This window comes from Malania oleifera, chromosome 4 (genome assembly GCF_029873635.1).
Source record: "Malania oleifera isolate guangnan ecotype guangnan chromosome 4, ASM2987363v1, whole genome shotgun sequence".
NCBI lineage: Eukaryota > Viridiplantae > Streptophyta > Magnoliopsida > Santalales > Ximeniaceae > Malania > Malania oleifera.
Window position 1 is genome coordinate 88,233,656 of NC_080420.1, and position 19,299 is coordinate 88,252,954.

Sequence of the window (19,299 nt, forward strand, 5' to 3'; positions counted from 1 at the left end):
TATAGACAGACCCTAGGTTTGTGAAATACTGCCTGCTGGATTAGCTAAACCTAGGAAGAATTTTTAAACACCAATTCACCCCCCTCTTGGGTTTGCACCAAGGCCAACAAAATAAAACTCAAGAAAAACACTCAACATTTGATGCCAAAAGAGGGGCATAGAAACCACCTTCCCAAAGCAAACACCCTTGATGGATTTTACTCTGAAGTACTCTTGAATTCCTTGTTAACCAAATGCACCAAACCATGGCGATTAGTGCACAACACTATACAATTCTAGCATCTTTCCTTCTACCAAAACCTTGAAACCTAATAAGAAACAACTCTTCCATGGTGCTGATTCTGCTGAACTGTGCATATCATCAGTAATGATCTGTTTTCTTTTCTATTGAAGCCATTTAGTTCTTAGAGCCTCTTATATTTAGTAGTGCGGGTTTGATTAATCCTTGAATCAGAAAACTAAGAGATAATCAAAGCTTTTGATCATTTCAACAATATAGGTGTTCAATCTTCTCTATGACTGGTAACCAATTTAAATTGTATCGCATTTTTTTTTTAGAAAAAAAAAAAAAAACAAAAAACAAATGTGGCTTGTTGATGCCATTTTTAAAATATCTAATTCATGTGCTAAGGACGAAAATATTATTGGGGAAAATTCAGCATCTATACCTCATACTTTTACGTCTAATACATGTGAGCTTGATAAAGAGATTCATGAATGGGTATACTTGGAAAAACTGATCATGTAAGAAATATGCTTGAATATTGTCAGCTGGTAAAGTTTATACATGATAAACTTATAATTATGCCCACCCAGAAAGGTGCGGAGAAGTTAGACACCTACATTTTTTAAATAAGCAGATTGCCCCCCAATTCACATTTGGTCATTTTTAATAGATCTACCTGCAGATACATACATGTACTAAAACATGTACACATGTATTGATGTAGCGCATGCACACACTTAGGGTGAGCAACCCTTATTTGAAAATAATAAACTTAAATTCTTTTTAAAATTGAAAGCCAATTCTATGGGTTTATGATGCATATATTAGGTAAGTAATTCCCTAAAAATAAGGACACACACCTGCCTGAAATAACTAATTTGAAATAAAACTAAAAGCAAATTAATTAAAATCAGTATCTTTTAATGAAACATCTCTCTTTCCTGCCATCGGGTAATATACATTCTAAAAATGTGCACGTGTGTGCTTGTTTAATTATATTCATATGTTGAATTGTGAATTGTTGGGAGATATTGGAACTGTATTGCTTATGCTGTTAGGACTTGATTTATCTTTTCTACAATTTCATATATGCGTAGACAGACCCTAGGTTGTGTAATACTGCTGCTGGCGTACCTAAACCTAGGAAGAACTTTTGTGACTTGCAGGTTTGGGAAATGTTCTGCTTACAGATGGCACGCTGCCAAAATTTTGTTAAATTTCAATGCTTTCTTAACCTCCTCCCAAATAAATCTTCCAAACACTATAACCTACAAGTAATACAGGAGCCTCCCAACTCCTTAGATGAAGATTTAACAACATTAAGCCCCAAACTTAAGACCCAATTAGGGAAACAAAGGTAAAAAACATACATAAAATCTAGCCAAAATAAAGATCTTTATGTATGTATGTATGTGTGTGTGTGTGTGTGTGTGTATAAATTTAAATAGATCATAGCGTTTCAAAGTTTTTTTTTTGTACCACTTATAAGATGCAGTCATTACTGGTTGGATTGTTCTGAACTGTTTAGTGTAAACACCCAGGTTTGTGACATATCTCTATGGAAAATGTCCTTTTTACAGGGGATATGCTGCCATATTTTTTCAAAAACTTCTATAATTTTGGAAAACATATTCCTATGGACTTTCATGCATATTATTGTCTTTATTTTTGAGGTTGTCTTGAGCACATTGTGCATCGGTATAATGCAAAAATCTTAAGAATTGCATGCTTTTGTGACTTGTAGGTTTGGGAAATGTTCTATTTATAGATGACATACTGCTGAAAATTTGTTAAATTTCTCCCAAAATAATCAAAGTCATATACAATATTTGTGAGAATGATTATAGTGTTCTGAATGTTAAAACATTTTAAAAATTCGTCACTATTGGCCAATTATTAGTGACAAATTTGGATTGTCATTAATGCTTTGTTATTTATAAAAAAAATAAACGGAGAGTAGTAGTGACGGTTTTGAAACCGTCACTAATGCCCAAAAACCCTATTATTACTGTCCGCGGCATATTTTCCCTCCTTTTCCTGGCTTCTTCCCCTTTCCCGCTGCCGGCTCCTGCAAACAGCTCCCAGTCGATCTCCTAGCTTCTTCCCCTTCCCCGCCGCCTGCTCCCGCGAACAGCTCCCAATCAATCTCCTGGCTTCTTCCCCTTCCCTGCTGCCTGCTCCCTCGAATAGCTCCCAGTCAATCTCCCGCTGCTCTCTACCGCCAGCTCCTCCTCTTCCCCTCTTGCTCCGGCAATCGTCTCTCCTAGTTTCCCACTGCTCTCGATAGGCCGTAAGACCGCTCCAGCTCCTCCTCTTCCCCTCATCCTGCTACGGCGATCAATCCTGTCTCCTAGTCTCCCCCTGCTCCTGGCCGGAAGCCCAGGTTCTTCTTTCCCTTTATCTTTTTACTTTCAAGCATATATTTACATTGTAAGAATATACTGAATATTTTAAAAAAATTTGAATGTATTTTTTTATTCTTTCAATGTTTGATTCCAACACAATGACATGCTTACATATATGGAAGAAAATTTTTTGAATGTATGTGTGTGTGTGTGTGTATATGTATATATATGGAAGAAAAAGCTGGAGTCTTCCTCAAGTAGCCATATCTAGCCATAGCTTAAATTTGCATCCAAACCCTTTTCCCTTTCGAAGAAGACCGATGACCTTCTAAGCTTCTAAAATGCCAAAAAGGTTTGTTTTCATGTTAGAAAAATTATGTCTAGCTTTTTTCAAACAAAGAGTCCTTATGAATCCTTCCTTCAAAATAATAGTTCAGAGAAGCATATTCTGCTTTATCCTTAAAGTGTAAACCATTAATTTAACACCCAAATCATTTTCCCCTTTAAGAAGACCAGTGAGCTTCTTAGCTTCTAAAATGGAAAAAAAAAAAAAAAAAAAAATCATTTTCATGTTAAAAAATTATTTCTTTTACAAATGTAGAGTCTTTGCAAGTTTATCCTTGGAAATAATGGACCAAAGAATCATATTCTACTTTGTCCATGAAGCGTTAAAACAATTAATTACTGCTGAAATTCCTGAAGCATAAGTAGCATTTTTGTTCTTCTCTATATCTTGTCCAATGAAATTGATGAAATGTAATTCTTTAAAATTTTCATATAACCACACTTTCAATGACTTATGGAAGATATGCTCAATGTTGAAAATGCTCAACAAACAAATTGCTATTCAATGGACAATATTTGTAGAGCTATTTGCATAGGATTTATGTGGAGCATTCAAAATTCTCTTATATAATTTTGGCCTAGTAGCAATTACGTGCTGTTAAAGTTATGGAGGCAACACCTACAACAGTTCTGCTAACAATCTAGCTTCAAATTTTCATATATATATATAGCAAATTTACGAGATTAAAACTACTTCAAGTATAAAATCTTACCTATAAACAAAAGAAAGAAAGAGTAATTTTGATGGCGTGGAAATGCATATGGCTTTCTGTGCACCATTTAGAAGACTTCAAGGAAAAACATGGTTACAAATAAATCTACATACAAACAAGAGGGAGATGGCTGGAAATTTATTGTTCATGTGTTAACGTAGTCCAATCTCAAAACTCATAAATCTTTCCAAGTTGGAAATTTCACGACATGTTGCAAGGCACCGACAATGATATGGTCGGTCTTAATACAATTTCTTATTCTTTATGTGAAATGGGTTGGGGGTGGAGCACGCAGGGTCGACACTTGTAACAATAAATGGAGCAAGACTACATGAGGTTCTGCTTCTTCACCCTCAAGAATATTCTTCTCAAATCATTCCTAAAGAAGAAACTCATACCAAAGTGAATCCAATTCATGTGTTTTATGGTAAATAAACTGTTCCATACAAAGTGTCAATATTGCACAGATTGGAAAAGGAGAAGCATTCCCCCAATATGCCCCTCCGTTATATACAGCTTTTCCAGCTAACAACAAATTACAAAGTACAAGATTTTTCATAACCTTATGTATCAGTTTCATGAACATGATGCTGACATTTTCTAATTCATAGTATAAATTGACACATTTTTTTGTTTGATGTGATTATTATATTTTGTGTTTAATTTCTCGGCATTTCCAACTTAGTTATGATTGTATTTAACATGACAAATTTACGTTTTGTTTTGCCTCTATTATACAACTAGTGATTTATTTATATCTTACATCGGAACTCTTATTTATTTGAATACCAAATATTCATATATATATCCACAATGTACAACTTTACTAGTAGTAGTAGTAGTAGTAGTAGTGCATTTGTAATGCAACTTGGCCATCAAATAGCATGTAGGCAGGCACCAAGACCAGAGTTCCTTCCAAAACACACTTCCACTGGTGGTGTCAATTTGGGAGTGAGAAAACGGGCCAGTACTCATTAGTGATTTTTTGGTTTAAATTGAATTCATGACCCATTTATTGGATGAATCTAAACTGGGTTTACTTGTCTAACCAATAGAGGTTATTATAAAAAAAAATTAATTTATATTTTTTGGAATATTAAACGAAATAATAAATATTTTAAAAAAAGTGACTAGCATTATAGTTTAAAAATGTAATTAACTATAATTAATATGAGGGCTAGCTTAAAGTAGGAATCATCTCATCTAACTTAAAAGCATTTTAAAATTTGTAGATGAATGATTATATAGTTTCTAATTTTAAGTTTCTTTATCAAATATTAACCAGGGTTTCGTTTTTTGGCCTTGAAATATTAGGGGTATGTCTTTGCAAAACAATTTTGTTTCCATTTTTCAAAGAACTAGGAAAAATTACCTTGTTTTTAATTTTTGGTATTTGAAAAATAATAATGATGTCATTTTCACTTATGAAAAATAGTTTTACATATTCTTAAAATTTTAGTTTCAGTTTTTCAAATAATAAAAAAAACATCACCTTATTTTCTAGTTTTTCAAATTTAATTTGTATAGAAAATTTTTCTTGTTTTCTAGATTTTATAAATATATCTTGAAAAAATGAAAAATAATGTGGTATATTTTAATTATTTAGGGCCTGGCTATTTACTTGCGAAAAATGATTTTTTTTCTTTTTTAGTTTTCAAAGAATTATGAAAATGTCAATACAATTTTCAATTTTACAAGATTTGTATGAAAATGGTAGAAAATGATGAAGAGCTTATTTAGTTGTTGAAAATATTTTTCATGCTCCACTTCTAGATTTTCAAATAACAATAAAAGACTTGTTTTTAATTTTTAAGAAATTATATAATTAATTAAAATTTTAGAAAATAATAAAAGGATTTCTTTTCAACTCTCCTATACAAATTCAAAAAAAAAAAAAAAAAAAAAGGAAAGCAAGATGTGTCTTTTTTGTAATTGCTTGTCAAATTAGAACTATAAAATTAAACAATAAATGAGAGACAAACTTCCAATGAAATTGTAGTATTTTGCTTCAAGGTGATGAAATAATGCTATTTTATTATGTTTACACTTTGAAAAAAATGTTATTTTAAGTCATCTATTGCATTAGATAAAATTGATCGTCCTTACACATATTATTAAAAAAACAAATACGTACATACAATGCATAGATAAGTCTTATATTCCTCAAAATCAAAGCCTGAAATCATAGACCCTTGGATGTTTTTTTTTTTTTTTCAACTTCATGTATTCATTGAAGCTTAGACCCGTCTAAGAACAGTTACTATACATTCATTCCTAATCATACATGTGAGACAAATCAATTGTTATATTTAAATTGATTATTAGTCATACTATGTTGACTAATTGAACACGTTAATTATTTATTTCACTTACGATTAGTAATGTTTGTGCAAAAGACATTTTGTGCAAAAGAAATAGTATTACTAAGGAGGAGGTTAGACTTCATGTTCAGAGTCCAGTATCCAAACTTCAAAGTAATATGAACAATATAGGAATAATTGGGATTTGGATGAGATTTGGAAACAATATAGGAATAATTGGGAGCTGTATCATAAATCTTGAAAGTAATATGAATATTGCAATTTTATAACTTTCTCTTGGCTTGATTTACTTAATGAATTTAAGTTATTATTTTGAATGACTAAAAAATAGCTTAAAAAGTATATTTATTTTTTACATTGCATTTATAATTATGTAGTTTTTTCCTTAGATTTTGCCGTCATTGAGAATGATTTGTTATATAATTTTAGGTCAACTTTTGATAACTTCTATTTTTGATAGTGGGTATATCATTTGCAGTGTATATACAATGAATGGAGGGGCTTTATCTAGTTTACCCGGAGTTTCTTTTCAAAATTGTTTTGAAATGCGATAAGCCTATTCATATAGAAAAAATGAATTTTAGCCTTTCATCTGATAGGCTGTCTTTTATAATTAAGGTATGATTTAAATATTAATTTTATTTCTCTTGAATCTTGATGCCCTTCTTGCAGTCATTGCATCCACAAGAAGGGCATCAAGACTCAAGAGAAATAAAATTAATATTTAAATTATACTTTAACTATAAGAGACAACCTATCAGATGAAAGGCTAAAATTCATTTTGTCTAAATGGGCAGGCTTATCGCATTTCAAATCAATTGTGAAAAGAAACTCCGGGTAAACTAGATAAAGAATCGTTGATGCAGCCACCACCATCCACAGTCTCGTCGTCCTTCTCTATCATCCATGACCTCATTGCAGTTAGAGATGGGTATATATCTAAATTCAGTTTAATTGATGACTTAACTTCTGGACTACATACTTGGATTGATATATCTTGTAAACTGCATACTGGTAGTGGACATTAGGACTGCATGCTTGATTGGAATGCCACCTGCATGGCTGATGCAGTGATGTGTATTGCCTGCTGGTAGATACTTTTAGGTTGTTGCATGTCTAAATCTAAATGGCATCTGTATGATGCAAAAATATTGTGAATTGCATGCTTTTGTAACTTGCAGGTTTAGGAAATGTTCTATTTATAGACGGCATGCTGCCGAAAATTTGTTGAAAATTTTAGGGAAAGGAAGGAAAAATTCAAGAGACCAATTTTGGACTATGTGATATAATTTTTCTTTGATTTCTTGCTTGCTTGGTGGTTATGCCAATTTTGGTTGGAGTTTGTTATTTATGCTTAAAGGTTTAAGTTTAATTTATGTGCAATCAAAAATTAATTGTTAATTGCCAAAAAAGGAGATTAAAAGTAATATAGGGTCCATCATAATGGATGGAACACTAGAGGAAGTGACATTGTTTCCCATGCAAGTCTGTAGAAATTTATTTCTCATTTTGCTTGTTTGTTCCTTCCTCCCACTCATTTTAGAGTAGCTAATGGCAATAGGGTTTGATTTTGGGAGGATGCTTGGCCTAGTTACAGTCGTTGGAGTAGATGATGCTTTATCTTCTTAAGATTTCCACTCTTCACAATGCACGTATCATCTCTTTCTTTTCTTTGGAGAGGAGCTCTCTTTATCGGGATTTTCATTTTATAGTGAATCTCATACCAACTGTGTCTACTCTATGAAATATGCTGTTTATGGGGATAATCCAGTTTTATGGGATGCATGAACATGTTACATTATTTAATGCTTATTATATGAAGCTCCTATGCACTCGCAAAATTCATTATTAGTTGGATTATTGTGAACTGTTTATTGTAAACACTTAGGTATGGAGTATATCTCTATGGAAAATGCCATATTTATAGGAGAAATGCTGCCAAAATTTTTCAAAAAGCGTATACTAATTTTTTAAACTTTCTTAATTTGTAGGGTTTGCTACTGTGATAACGTCAAGACAATGTCTAAGAACTCGAACTGTGATAATGAGTGTTTATATATAAAGAGAGGGACATTTTGGTAAAAAAGCAAATTCGTCGACGAAGCCTGTGTTTTTCTCATTGACGAAATTCAGATACTCATCAACGAGGAGAAGCTGAGGGGTCTCGGAAAAACCAGCGATCTCAGATTCGTCGACGAGGCCATCGATTCATCGACGAAGCCAGTGAAAGATTCATCGACGAAGGCAGCATTTCGTCGATGAATTCCCCTGTGTCAAGGGGCTATAAAAGGAAATTTCCTTTGCTTCTTCATTAAGTAATCTAAAACTTATCTCTCTCTCTCTCTTTAGATTTCTTCGCCGATCATTGCAAGAATCGGGAAACGGAAGTTACCACGAGAATCATGGAAGGATTCTCTACAACTTCTATGGATCGGAATCTCGTTTAGGAGGTTTTTAGGTTTTGGCGAAAAATCGAGGTAAGGCTCGGTTTTCATTTCTGATCTGGTACTTTTGTAGAGGATGGTATTGTGAGTATATTCTGAACTGTGATTTGTAGGTTTTGGAACTTGGTTTGTTGTTAAGGAGCCTTGGAGTTTGGGTTTTGTTATACGGGGTTAAGGTAAGGGGAACTTTGTTTATATTGGTTCTTTTCGAAATCGGACTCGGTGGAACTGTGGTTCACGATCCTGCGTGTGTTTTGGCTAGTCATTTGGAGGGATCTAATGGGAAAAACTATGAGTTTTTCATTATTGAGGTTTAGGAAAAAAGGGGCGATGGACTGAATCCCAGGTTTTGTTGAAAACCGAGTATATGTGTGATTTATACTGTGATATTGGGATGACCATGCCTTGACTTTGTTTAAACTGTATTTTTTTCTAAAACCATGATTTAGATTACCAAATGAGTGTGGTTTTTTTGGTTATATGAGTATACATGTGTGTGTGATATGTGGAATTGCTGATAGGAATGTGGTTTCGGAATTGCTGATAGGATCGCGATTCCAAAATGATTCCAGGTACTGAGAGTGTCTGGCTCTATATCTGAGGGCGTGAGCCTATCCCGGCAGATCAGGCCGAAGGGTGTGGATCCACCATTTAGCGCTGGTACGATGCCATGGGAGTCGAGAACTAGTCATGTGCCGATGGTGCCATGCTTCGCGGGTTGGCGATGGGCCAACGCCGGAATGCCAGACCAGCTTCGGGCCGATGAGTGTGACGACGTTGTGTATTACTGATCATGTGTGTGTATTGTGACGGGGCTGCATATAAATGGCCGCCGTATGCATGTGTGTATGCACTATGTGAATTAGTACTGGATTTCATTCAACTGCATGTATGTTACATCATGATAACACTTAAATGCCACACACAGATATAACCTGTGTTCTTCCTTATTGAGAGGTGTCTCACCCCTGCTGTACGTACATTTTTATAGGTCCTTCGAGTAACTGGAACTAGCGTCCTGGTGTAGGGAGCATAGTGGCCGGTGTACTGCGTTAGTGCTTGGGTAAGTGCTAGAACTGTAGTTTTGTTGGGTTGCCATTTTGAGTTGTATTTGGGCACCCAGTTTGTATGTTTGGATAGAGCTATGTTTGGCTCGTGAATAGACTCTAGTATCGTATTGCATATGTTGATATAAAATGACTTTTTCCACTGTGGATATGTTTATGATTGGATGTGTTTAGGGTGCCTGGAAATCCCACGGGGTCGGACCCTCATCTAGTGTACTGTATCTGTTATGATTTGTATGATACAGGGACATGTTAGGTTACATTTTCACCCCTGGGTCCCATTTCGGGGTTCGGGGCGTGACATGATGTCATGCACTACGGATGCAGCTTTTCGCTTTTTTTGTTATCTGAACAGATGAAATGTATTTGAATTTGAATTTATATAATGTATTTGTATTTAAATTTGAATTTGTATAATATATTTGTATTTAAATTTGAATTAGAATTTTGAATAATTTATGAATTTTATTGCAATTATGGTTTAATGTTATGTATAAGAAAATGTAATTTAATTACATATTTTTACAGGAATTAATAATTGGGAAAAAAAATTAATTTTATTACTAATTGTCCAATTTAAGTATTAGTGACAGTTTCAAAATCGTCACTAATACCATTTTAAAAAGTTTTCGTGAAGGAACTCAAACCGTCACTAATACTAGTTCTGCAGAGCAATAGTGACGATTCTAAAACCGTCACTAATAATAGAACAATAGTGACGATTTTAAAACTGTCACTAATAATAGAGCATTAGTGACTATTTTACAACCGTCACTAATAATAGAGTAATAGTGACGGTTTTAAAACCATCACTAATAATTGAGCATTAGTGATGGTTTTACAACCGTCACTAATAATAGAGCATTAGTGACGATTTTAAAACCGTCACTAATACTATGGCTTTAGTGACGATTTTTGGTCGATCCGGTGTAAAATCTATAGTGACGGGCTTAGGTTTTTTGTGACGATTTTAATCCATCACTAATACTCTATTATTAGTGACGGTTTGAAAAATTCGTCACTAATAAGTATTAGTAACGGTAGGTATAGCGACTAATTGAAAACTGTCACTAATACTAGTAGTGACGATTTTGTGAGTATTAGTGACGGTTTAAATTCTTCACTAATAATCTTATTTTTTGTTGTGATTGATTTACATTACTTGCACTAAATTGACCATAGGATTGTGAATATACTGTTGTTAGGACATTCACCTAGGGCATAAATTTTAAAAGTATCAATTCACTTCCCCTATAGGGATCAAGGTAAAGCAAACATATATATATATATATATATCGGATTCGACTCGACTAAAGCCTAAATGAGTCGAGCTCAAGCTCAAACTTGACTTGAAGGAAGCTCGTTTCAAACTAATAAATAAACTAAATCACTAAGCTAATTAAATTGATTGATAATTAACAAATATAATTTCAGAAATATATATTTTAAAGTAAAAAATTTAAAATCAAATATTTAATGATATTTATATCGAGTTTGTTCACGAGCCTAATACTGAATTAGTTCACAAGCCTAATATCGAGTTAGTTCACAAGTTACTAACAAACTAGTAACTTGTAGAGTGTAGTATAATAGAGAGTTGTATATGTTACATGTAGGAAGGATGAATCGCTTTCGAAAAGGAATCTATTGATTCTCTCCCAATTGGTTGGACCGTAAGTGCGATGATTTACTTCACGGGTGAGGTCTATGGTTCAAGTCCAGGATGACCCATCTGCGCCAAGGAAAAGAATATAAGAAGCATTTGACTCCTTCATGCTAGCCTGAATTGGCTCGGGGGGGGGGGGGGGGTTACAACTCAGTTGGTAGAGCTACACTCTTGCAATTGGGTCTTTACAATTATGAGTTTGATGTCTAATTGTCCAAGCAGTACTGATAATATCTTGTACCTGAATCGGTGGTTCACTTTTTCTTATTAATGGGAAAATGAGTCTATAAACAAACAGACAACTGAGCCAGCCTATGAGCCTAATAAGTCGAGCATGAACTAACTCAAACTCGGCTCATTTAATTGATGATCTCAAAATTTGACTTGAAGTTTCACTCGTTTAATTTGATAAATAAAATTAAGCGAGTCATTATCAAATCATGAAGCTCACAGGCAGTTTAAGTCATTTGCAGCCCTACTAATTGGGCATGACTCATCCAAAGGCCAAACTTAAGTTTGCTTGTAGAGTTGCCTTGGGATTGATTGGGTTGGCGAGTTCATTATTGTTTGATTTTGAACAGGTCTCTCTAGGCTGGGACCCAAAAGTTTTTAATAGAAACGTGGCCCTCATAGATGTCGATAGAAACATGGCTTACAAGCTAGCCATGTTCTATCAACAGATACTTCCAAACCCACAAGTTGGTCTCTTCCATGAGGCCCATCTTTCACACATGCATGTTTTTGCAATTAAAATTTAAATAAGTTAGGCAATGCTTGGTAATATGAATTTCGAAATTTAATTTAAATTTATGTATATTTAAATATAATATTAAATTAAAATTTAAAATGTTAAATTGTATAAAAAATAGAAAGCATACAAAATAAAAGTGGTTAGATTTGTGAGAAAAATAAATTTTGAAAAAAAAAAGGAAAAAAACACACACACAAAGGTGACACATTTCATAACATAATTAAGAAATTAGCTACTAGAATAATTTTTGTAATACTAGCTATGCGTTTGTAATATATTTTTTAATGTACTAATAGTAGACTATTGGTGACGCATTAGATTCATCACTAATATTGCATTTTTTGGTGGGAAATAAAGGTTAAGACTATTAGTGAATGATTTTGTAAACCGTCACTAACAATAGACTATTAGTGACGAGAACCGACACTACTACTAGACTATTAGTGATGATTCTAAAAACAGTCACACTACTAATGCTTTTCTTGGGGGCAAAAAAGGTCAAGAATATTAGTGACACTTTTTATTAACTGTCATTAATAGTCTATTATTAGTGACAAAACAAAACACCATCACTAATAATAGACTATTAGTGATGCTTCTGATTCATCACTAATACCCTAAAAAATGTCGCTAATATTTTCTTGCGAAAGTTTGAATGAGAAAACTAGTTTTTAGTGACGAAAGTATTAGTGACACATTCAATTTCGTTAATAAAAGTGCATTATTAGTGACGATTTTGAAAATCGTGACTAATACTACAATTTTAGTAATAAAATTGAAAGCGTCACTAATACTTTTGTCATTAAAAACGTTTTATTTTATTTTATTTGGTAATGAAAGGCATATCAAAATGTGTCATCAATCCCAACACTACCCTGATGGAAGTGTGTCTGACCACGGGAGAGAAGATCTCATCATAATCAACCCCTTTCTTCTACGAGTAACCCTTTGCTACTAATTGAGCCTTGAACTTCTCTCATTATTATTATTATTTTTTTTTATACCGCTTCTTTCTTCCTACACACCCATTTGCATCCTATTGCTCTCTTCCCTTCTGAAAGTTCCACCAACTCCCACGTCTGGTTCTTATGTAGTGACTCCATATCCTCCACCATAGCACCCATCTATATACTTTTCTCTTGGTTATGCACCACCTCCTGAAAAGTAGTAGGATCCTTACTACTAGTAATAAGGGCATACAACTCAGTGACAGCATTTCGAGACACAATTGTCCAATTACACCAATTTAAAGAACAAAAAGAAAATACATCTTTGAGGTACACACCTCTAAGGTATTTTTTCTATTTCATACAAAATACAATTTTTCAGAATTTATGAGACTATATTGTCTTCGTAAAGGACTCAACCTATTAGGTAGATTGTATCATTAAAAAACTATAGGATTACAATTACAGTAGCATCATAATAGAGTAAAAGAATGATAGCATAAACTTTGGAGTGTAATTCGATTCCCCTTGTGTGTCACTTTGGTATTCTTGGTCAATTGGTATTTATAGGTGTGATATAGTTATTCTTCTTAGCTTAGCTCTTCTAAACAGAATAGTAAATGGGTGATAGTTTATGAGGATCCATGCACATAAAATGATTGTTGCTCTTCGGCTAAAGATAGAAATTTATAGTCGTTAAGACGAATCTTATTGGAAACTTGAACTCTGAGGCTTTCAGGAACCAAATTCATCATACTTAATCTATTTGATGTAAAATTTGGGAGAATCGAAATATTGATGCCGGTTTGTAAAAAGCATAATTGATTAACTAAAAATTGTTAAAAACTTAATTGAAATTTGGGTTTATAACTCGGTTAAATTTATCAAATGTGATATTTTTAATGTGAAATCTAGAAGGACACTGCCATTATTAACCATAATTTTTTTGCAATTGTGGAAATAAATAAAAAAAATAAATAAGAAGCGAAAGCTTGGGTTATGTCTTGAAACTATGGCTAGTGTATGCTCTATTTCAACATTTATACCATTATTTGCAACTGTTTGCAGTGTGATCAAAGATCTTTTTCTTGTAATAGCATATAGATACTTAACCCCACTCATGGGTGCCAACTATCCTAACAATAAGCACTGTCACATTTCTCTTATTAATTTGTGATAAAGAGTAAATTGAGGACAAAGCAGCTAATAGTGGCAAAAAAAAATAAAAAATGTAAGTTATTATTACCGATAAGAATAAATGCAAGAGCAATCAAGAATACTAATTAATAATTATCTTGGGTAAATAATTGAATCCGTCCTATTATATAAATTAAATTTAAAAGCTAAGATATTCGGTTGATAGGTGGGCAAATTTTCAACTAAAAAATTTTCTTACTGGTTATCACCAACAAAGTAGTTGGGAGTAATTAGTTTACTTTAATTTTACACAAATGCTACACTTATCTTATAAATACCACCCTTTTATTTACTTACTGTTTTTGTGGATATAATTATTTAAAACAATGAGTAAGAAAAAGTATTATTTTGATAGACTAGTGTAATATTACTCTTAATTTTATGCGAATTATAATACGAATACATTGTTTATATATATATATATATATATATATATATATATATATACATACAAAATATGGTAGACAGACCCCAGTGGCTTTACTTATGGAAACATTTTCTTCTCAAGTTTATTTACTTCATCGATCGGTAGAGAGCCCAAAGTATTCATGGCCATCTGGTGTTATATTGGTTGTCATGAAAGGAAAAGCAGATTTTGGGAAATCATTCAACATTTAGTAAATAAATAATATTTTATTTTTCTAATTAAATATATATATATATATATATATATATATATATATTAATGAATTTGAGATGCGCACCACAAGCATATATAGATTACAGGGAATAGATAGTAGATGGATGATCATCAGACAGAATTAATACAGAATACTCTAAAGTAGCGAGATAGATGAGATTTATACATGCATGCCAGCATGAACATTCACCACCAATTCGTGCATGGCTCCAGTAGTACGTGCGTAACAGTCAATTAATAATGTATGTATATGTATATGTTATATGATGATGACGATGAAATGATTGAGATTATGCAGGAGGGAGAGAGAAGAGGTGGGGAGCCATGAGCGTGTCCCATCCTTTGATGGAGTCGGTAGCTGCAGCGGTGTTATCCCATCCAATGTGGGTTACGTGCTTTACATCTGTTGGAAACCCTATTTCAACGTCCATCTCCACTTCTTCCATCTCCTCCTCGTACACTGTAACACCAAACAAAATTTATAAATACAAAACAAATTTCAGCAATTTTTTTATGCTATTGGACATATATATAAATAAAATATTATATTTGGGTGTAAACAAGAGTTATCCACACAAGCCTGCATTGCTGCACACTAGATACGTGATCTATGACTACAAACACCTTACGCATTTGAATTTACTATTGATCTGTGGTTAAAAAAGTTTGTGCATGTAAAGTTTTGATTTTGCATTTTGGCAGTTTAAAGTTTATGCAGATGGGATGTGTTTGCAAAAGTTGTAATGAACCATTTGATTTACGACTGTCATCTTATTGTTAACGAGATTAATGTTAATTTAAGATATAATTTGAATCAATATCTCATTCCTTTGTGATCCACATAAGGTAATAATAGGATCCGAGTATTGGGTTGTCATAAAAAATCAATCCCAAGAAAAAGTATTTATTTATAAATTAAGGTGAAATAGATAACAAGTTCTATACAAGCACAAGCGGTTGCCCCCTTGTATAAATATGAAATATGTAAGAAAGAGAGAGATACTTATGTGAGTGCTTACAACACTATCTTTAGACGAATAACTTTTCATAAAATTAACTGTTAAATTTAATTATATCCAGTGAAGGGTTGCTATGTCATGATGAAATGATATGTATTTGAGGGGAAATTAAAGAGATGTGAAAATTACACGAGGATAGAATTTTTTTTTTTTGCTTATGCTCATCATCATGATATAAAGGGAGTTAATGCAAAATGCAAGTGAGAGAAGACCAAAAATATGGCCAGTTCATGGTGCAAATCTGCAACATGAATGACTTTTTATGGATGAAACTCGCAGAATTGAAACTCATAAATATGTAACTTTGAAGGACCAGTCCAAACCCAATAAGGAGGATGAGTAAACGTAGGGGCCTCTAATATAATTAACAACTCTTTTTTTTTTTTTAAGTACGCAATAAGCGAGAAGTTGATGAACTTAAGCACTTACCAAATAAGTGAGAGAAGCCCCTGAAGCCCTTGAAAAACCTCTGAAACCCATTGGAAATGTTGGACCTTGGAAGAGCAGGAAGCCACATAGAGTTCTTCATTGTTGTAACTGATGAGGAGTTCTTTTCATCTTCTTGAATTCCTTCGCCAGCTACAGTACATACGATGAAGCAATTAACAATAACCATAAACTGGGACAAAGAAAAGATAAGAAAAGGAGATTGAGAAAAATTAAGAAGAAAAAATTAAATACCAAGTGTGTATGTGTTAGTGTCTGGCTTTGATCTTCGAGGTTGCTTTTCTACTACAGCAACACTGGAATGAGAAACACAACCACCCGCGAAGGGAAGAACAACGAACCTTTCCATTCTATCTTTCATTTCTTTCATGAGAGAGAGCTGATGGTGAAGGAAATGAGATGGAGCTAGCTAGATGGGTAGGGGATGGAATTGGGTTTGTTATAGTGGGTGTGTGTGGCTTCGTTTCAAAGCTACAATAATTTTACGTATATATATGGAATCATAGTCAAGGTCCATACAATTAGGTTTGGTGATCACCCACACGCACACATGCAGATCTAGAGAGAGAGAGAAAGAGAATGTAATTAAGCTCCTACAGACTTTTATGCATAGTTTGGAAGAGCAATCAGGTAGCTAGCAGGGGTTGGTTGAATTGCTCAGTTTAAACTACTAACTGTCCAACCCACCCATACCATTCTCTCTCTCTCTCTCTCTCTCTCTCTCTCTCTCTCTCTCTCTCTCACAACTTCCGGTTTAAGTTCCTTCCAGTAGTGGTTCCCATCGCCACTTGCCTCTCTTACCGAAGAAGGCAGCATTAAATTCTCAGTTTGGGTCATTTTCCACTCTCTGGTGTTTTTTATTTAGACTTTTTTTGTTGCTCCTTTTCATCTTTATCTCTTTACATACACTCTACCTTTCATGGAGTGATCCACAAGCAATTGTAAGCATTACAACTCAGACTTCTTAGTGGTGGATGGAGACCGCACATGTATTTCTTCATTTTTTTATACGCATGGTTTTTAGAGAGAGAGAGAGGCTTTTTCAATTATTATTATTATTATTATTATTATTTTAATCTCAACTAAGAACTGTCTTAAGAGATAGAGGCACTACGTACCCAAGCTCAGTTGGATGAGAGCGCAACAGACCAAACCATAGGGTGATGGAGCAATTTGGCATTTGCCAATCCTCTGAGGTATGATTTGTTTTGCTAAATTTAAAATATTTTTACTGGACAACCTTTCAGGAGTTCTGTTCTTAAGAATGGGAAAGTCAACTTTGTAGAGTATTGATTTAGTTTGCGTATGATGGCGTTGTCCTTATGCACCTTCTACAAATTGATGGTGATCTCTCATTCAAGATTATAACATCATAAAGGGACTGCGTTGGTAAGGTAAATGATGTGTGGTCTAGTCACCTAAGTGACTAAGTTGAGAATCACCTAAAAGAGGCGTACGCTAAACATTATAAGTGAGACACAAATCGCCTAAGAGCTAGATGGAATAACTTATCACTCAGGTGACAAAAAAGTTGTAAGGTGAGTCATACGACAAAGAACATGCAATTGTCAGACAATAATGGTCATTTATGTCATCAGGTGAAATTTGTTTATCATTAGGCAATGAAGGTTGTCTAACTCATCAAGCAAAATTCACCAATTATCAGGGGACAAGGTGGATAAGCATTGGACCAGTGTAAGTGTCAAAATCAGCATTTGGAAACCCTAGCTTCGCTCGCGACCTCTTGCTGCTTCGCCGCAGTTGCCGTCACCGGATGTCTTCGCTCGTGCCTGCTTGCTGCTCCATCGCAGCCGCCATCACCGGACGTCTCCTCGTCAAAGCAGCCGCCGCCGCCGGATGCCACCTCGTTGAAGGCGAATCACTCACAACCTCCATCGCTGGACACTGCCTAGTTCTTCTTGCGTTCCTCCGTGACGGGGAGAAGTTGCCGTCGTCATCACCACTATTTTCCGCCACCACCGTCGTCTGAGTCGCCGTCACCACTATTCACCACCCCGCCATCGTTTAAGTCGCTGAGGATCTGTGTCCTCTCCTCAGCACTAGCGCCGCCTCAATCTTTGCTTTTCTTGCCGATTTGCCACAACTCTCTCCACTGTAGTCTTGAAAGCAAGGTTAGGACTTCTTACCAGTGTCGTCGTAGCCATTGCATGTTGCTGGAGATTGTCATAGTCACACGCCAGTAGGAGACCTCCGCCGTTGCCTCCGCTGTCACTGCACGCCGCCGAAGAAGGAGACTATCGCTGTTCTAGCAGTTATGACTGTCGACGTCGCGACAGGTCCTAACTAGACGCCACTACATGCTGCACGAAAGTTTTCTTTGACGAGTTCTTGCATGCCTCCAAGGAGAAGGAGGACCAAACAACAGCTACAGATGCAGGTGAGCCTTTTCTCATATAGGAAACACTAAATCTAATCTGCATATACTGTAGCCCAATCTGGTCAGCATCGGCTCGCCAGCGCCTTAGGTAGTTGGGAGGTTTCATTCGCCCTCCAATGGCCTCATCATCGGTGGGTAAGGCTGCCCAGGCTGGTTCAGGAGTGCAGTCGTATGCGCGAGCCGTGAATAAAAAAGTGGAAATACCTACATTCAAAATTCTGATGAGATTTCCAATTAACATCAATGGTGAATTGGGATTTATTTTCTTAGAAGAGGAGATGGTTAAGGTCGAGGAAGAGTTTTTTTTTGCATTAGTGATGAAATTTTTGAGGAATAGATCATCTATTGATAAAATTTGGTTGTCAATTGTGAGAACGTGGTGCTTGACAAAAATTCCAATGATGAGTTTTATGGATGATTTCCATGTGCTTGTACACATGAAAAATTAACATGATTTTGTGCATGGGTGGGCAAGGAAAGGTAGAATTATGTAAGGCAGTTCATTTCGGCTATTTAAGTGGACAAAAGATTTTGATGTCAAAAAAGAATCTCCATTGGCTCCTTAATAGATTTTCTTACAGAGGTTACCAATGCATATTTACCGTTGCAAATTTTCTTCAAATTATAGCAACTTGTTTTGGTCATTATCTTGGGACCAATAATGCAACAATTAATCGTACGAGAGCCTCGGGGGCACATATTTGCGTGGAATTCGACCTGACGATGGAGCTGGTTAAGGGATTTCCTTTTGTTTCATCTCTGAAACAATATAT

At 34.6% G+C, this 19,299-nt stretch overlaps 1 protein-coding gene across 1 annotated transcript; it reads right to left on the bottom strand.

Annotated features, from left to right (window-relative positions):
- Nucleotides 1-14,719: 14,719 nt before the first annotated feature.
- On the bottom strand, nt 14,720-16,707 carry LOC131154250 (CRIB domain-containing protein RIC4-like). The gene is made up of 3 exons (XM_058106904.1): nt 16,363-16,707; nt 16,111-16,260; nt 14,720-15,122 (listed from the first exon to the last, which is right to left on the bottom strand). The coding sequence occupies exons 1-3, from the start codon at nt 16,496-16,498 to the stop codon at nt 14,953-14,955; spliced, it is 456 nt and encodes a 151-aa protein (XP_057962887.1). The 5' UTR covers nt 16,499-16,707; the 3' UTR covers nt 14,720-14,952.
- Between the last annotated feature and the right edge of the window lie 2,592 nt (nt 16,708-19,299).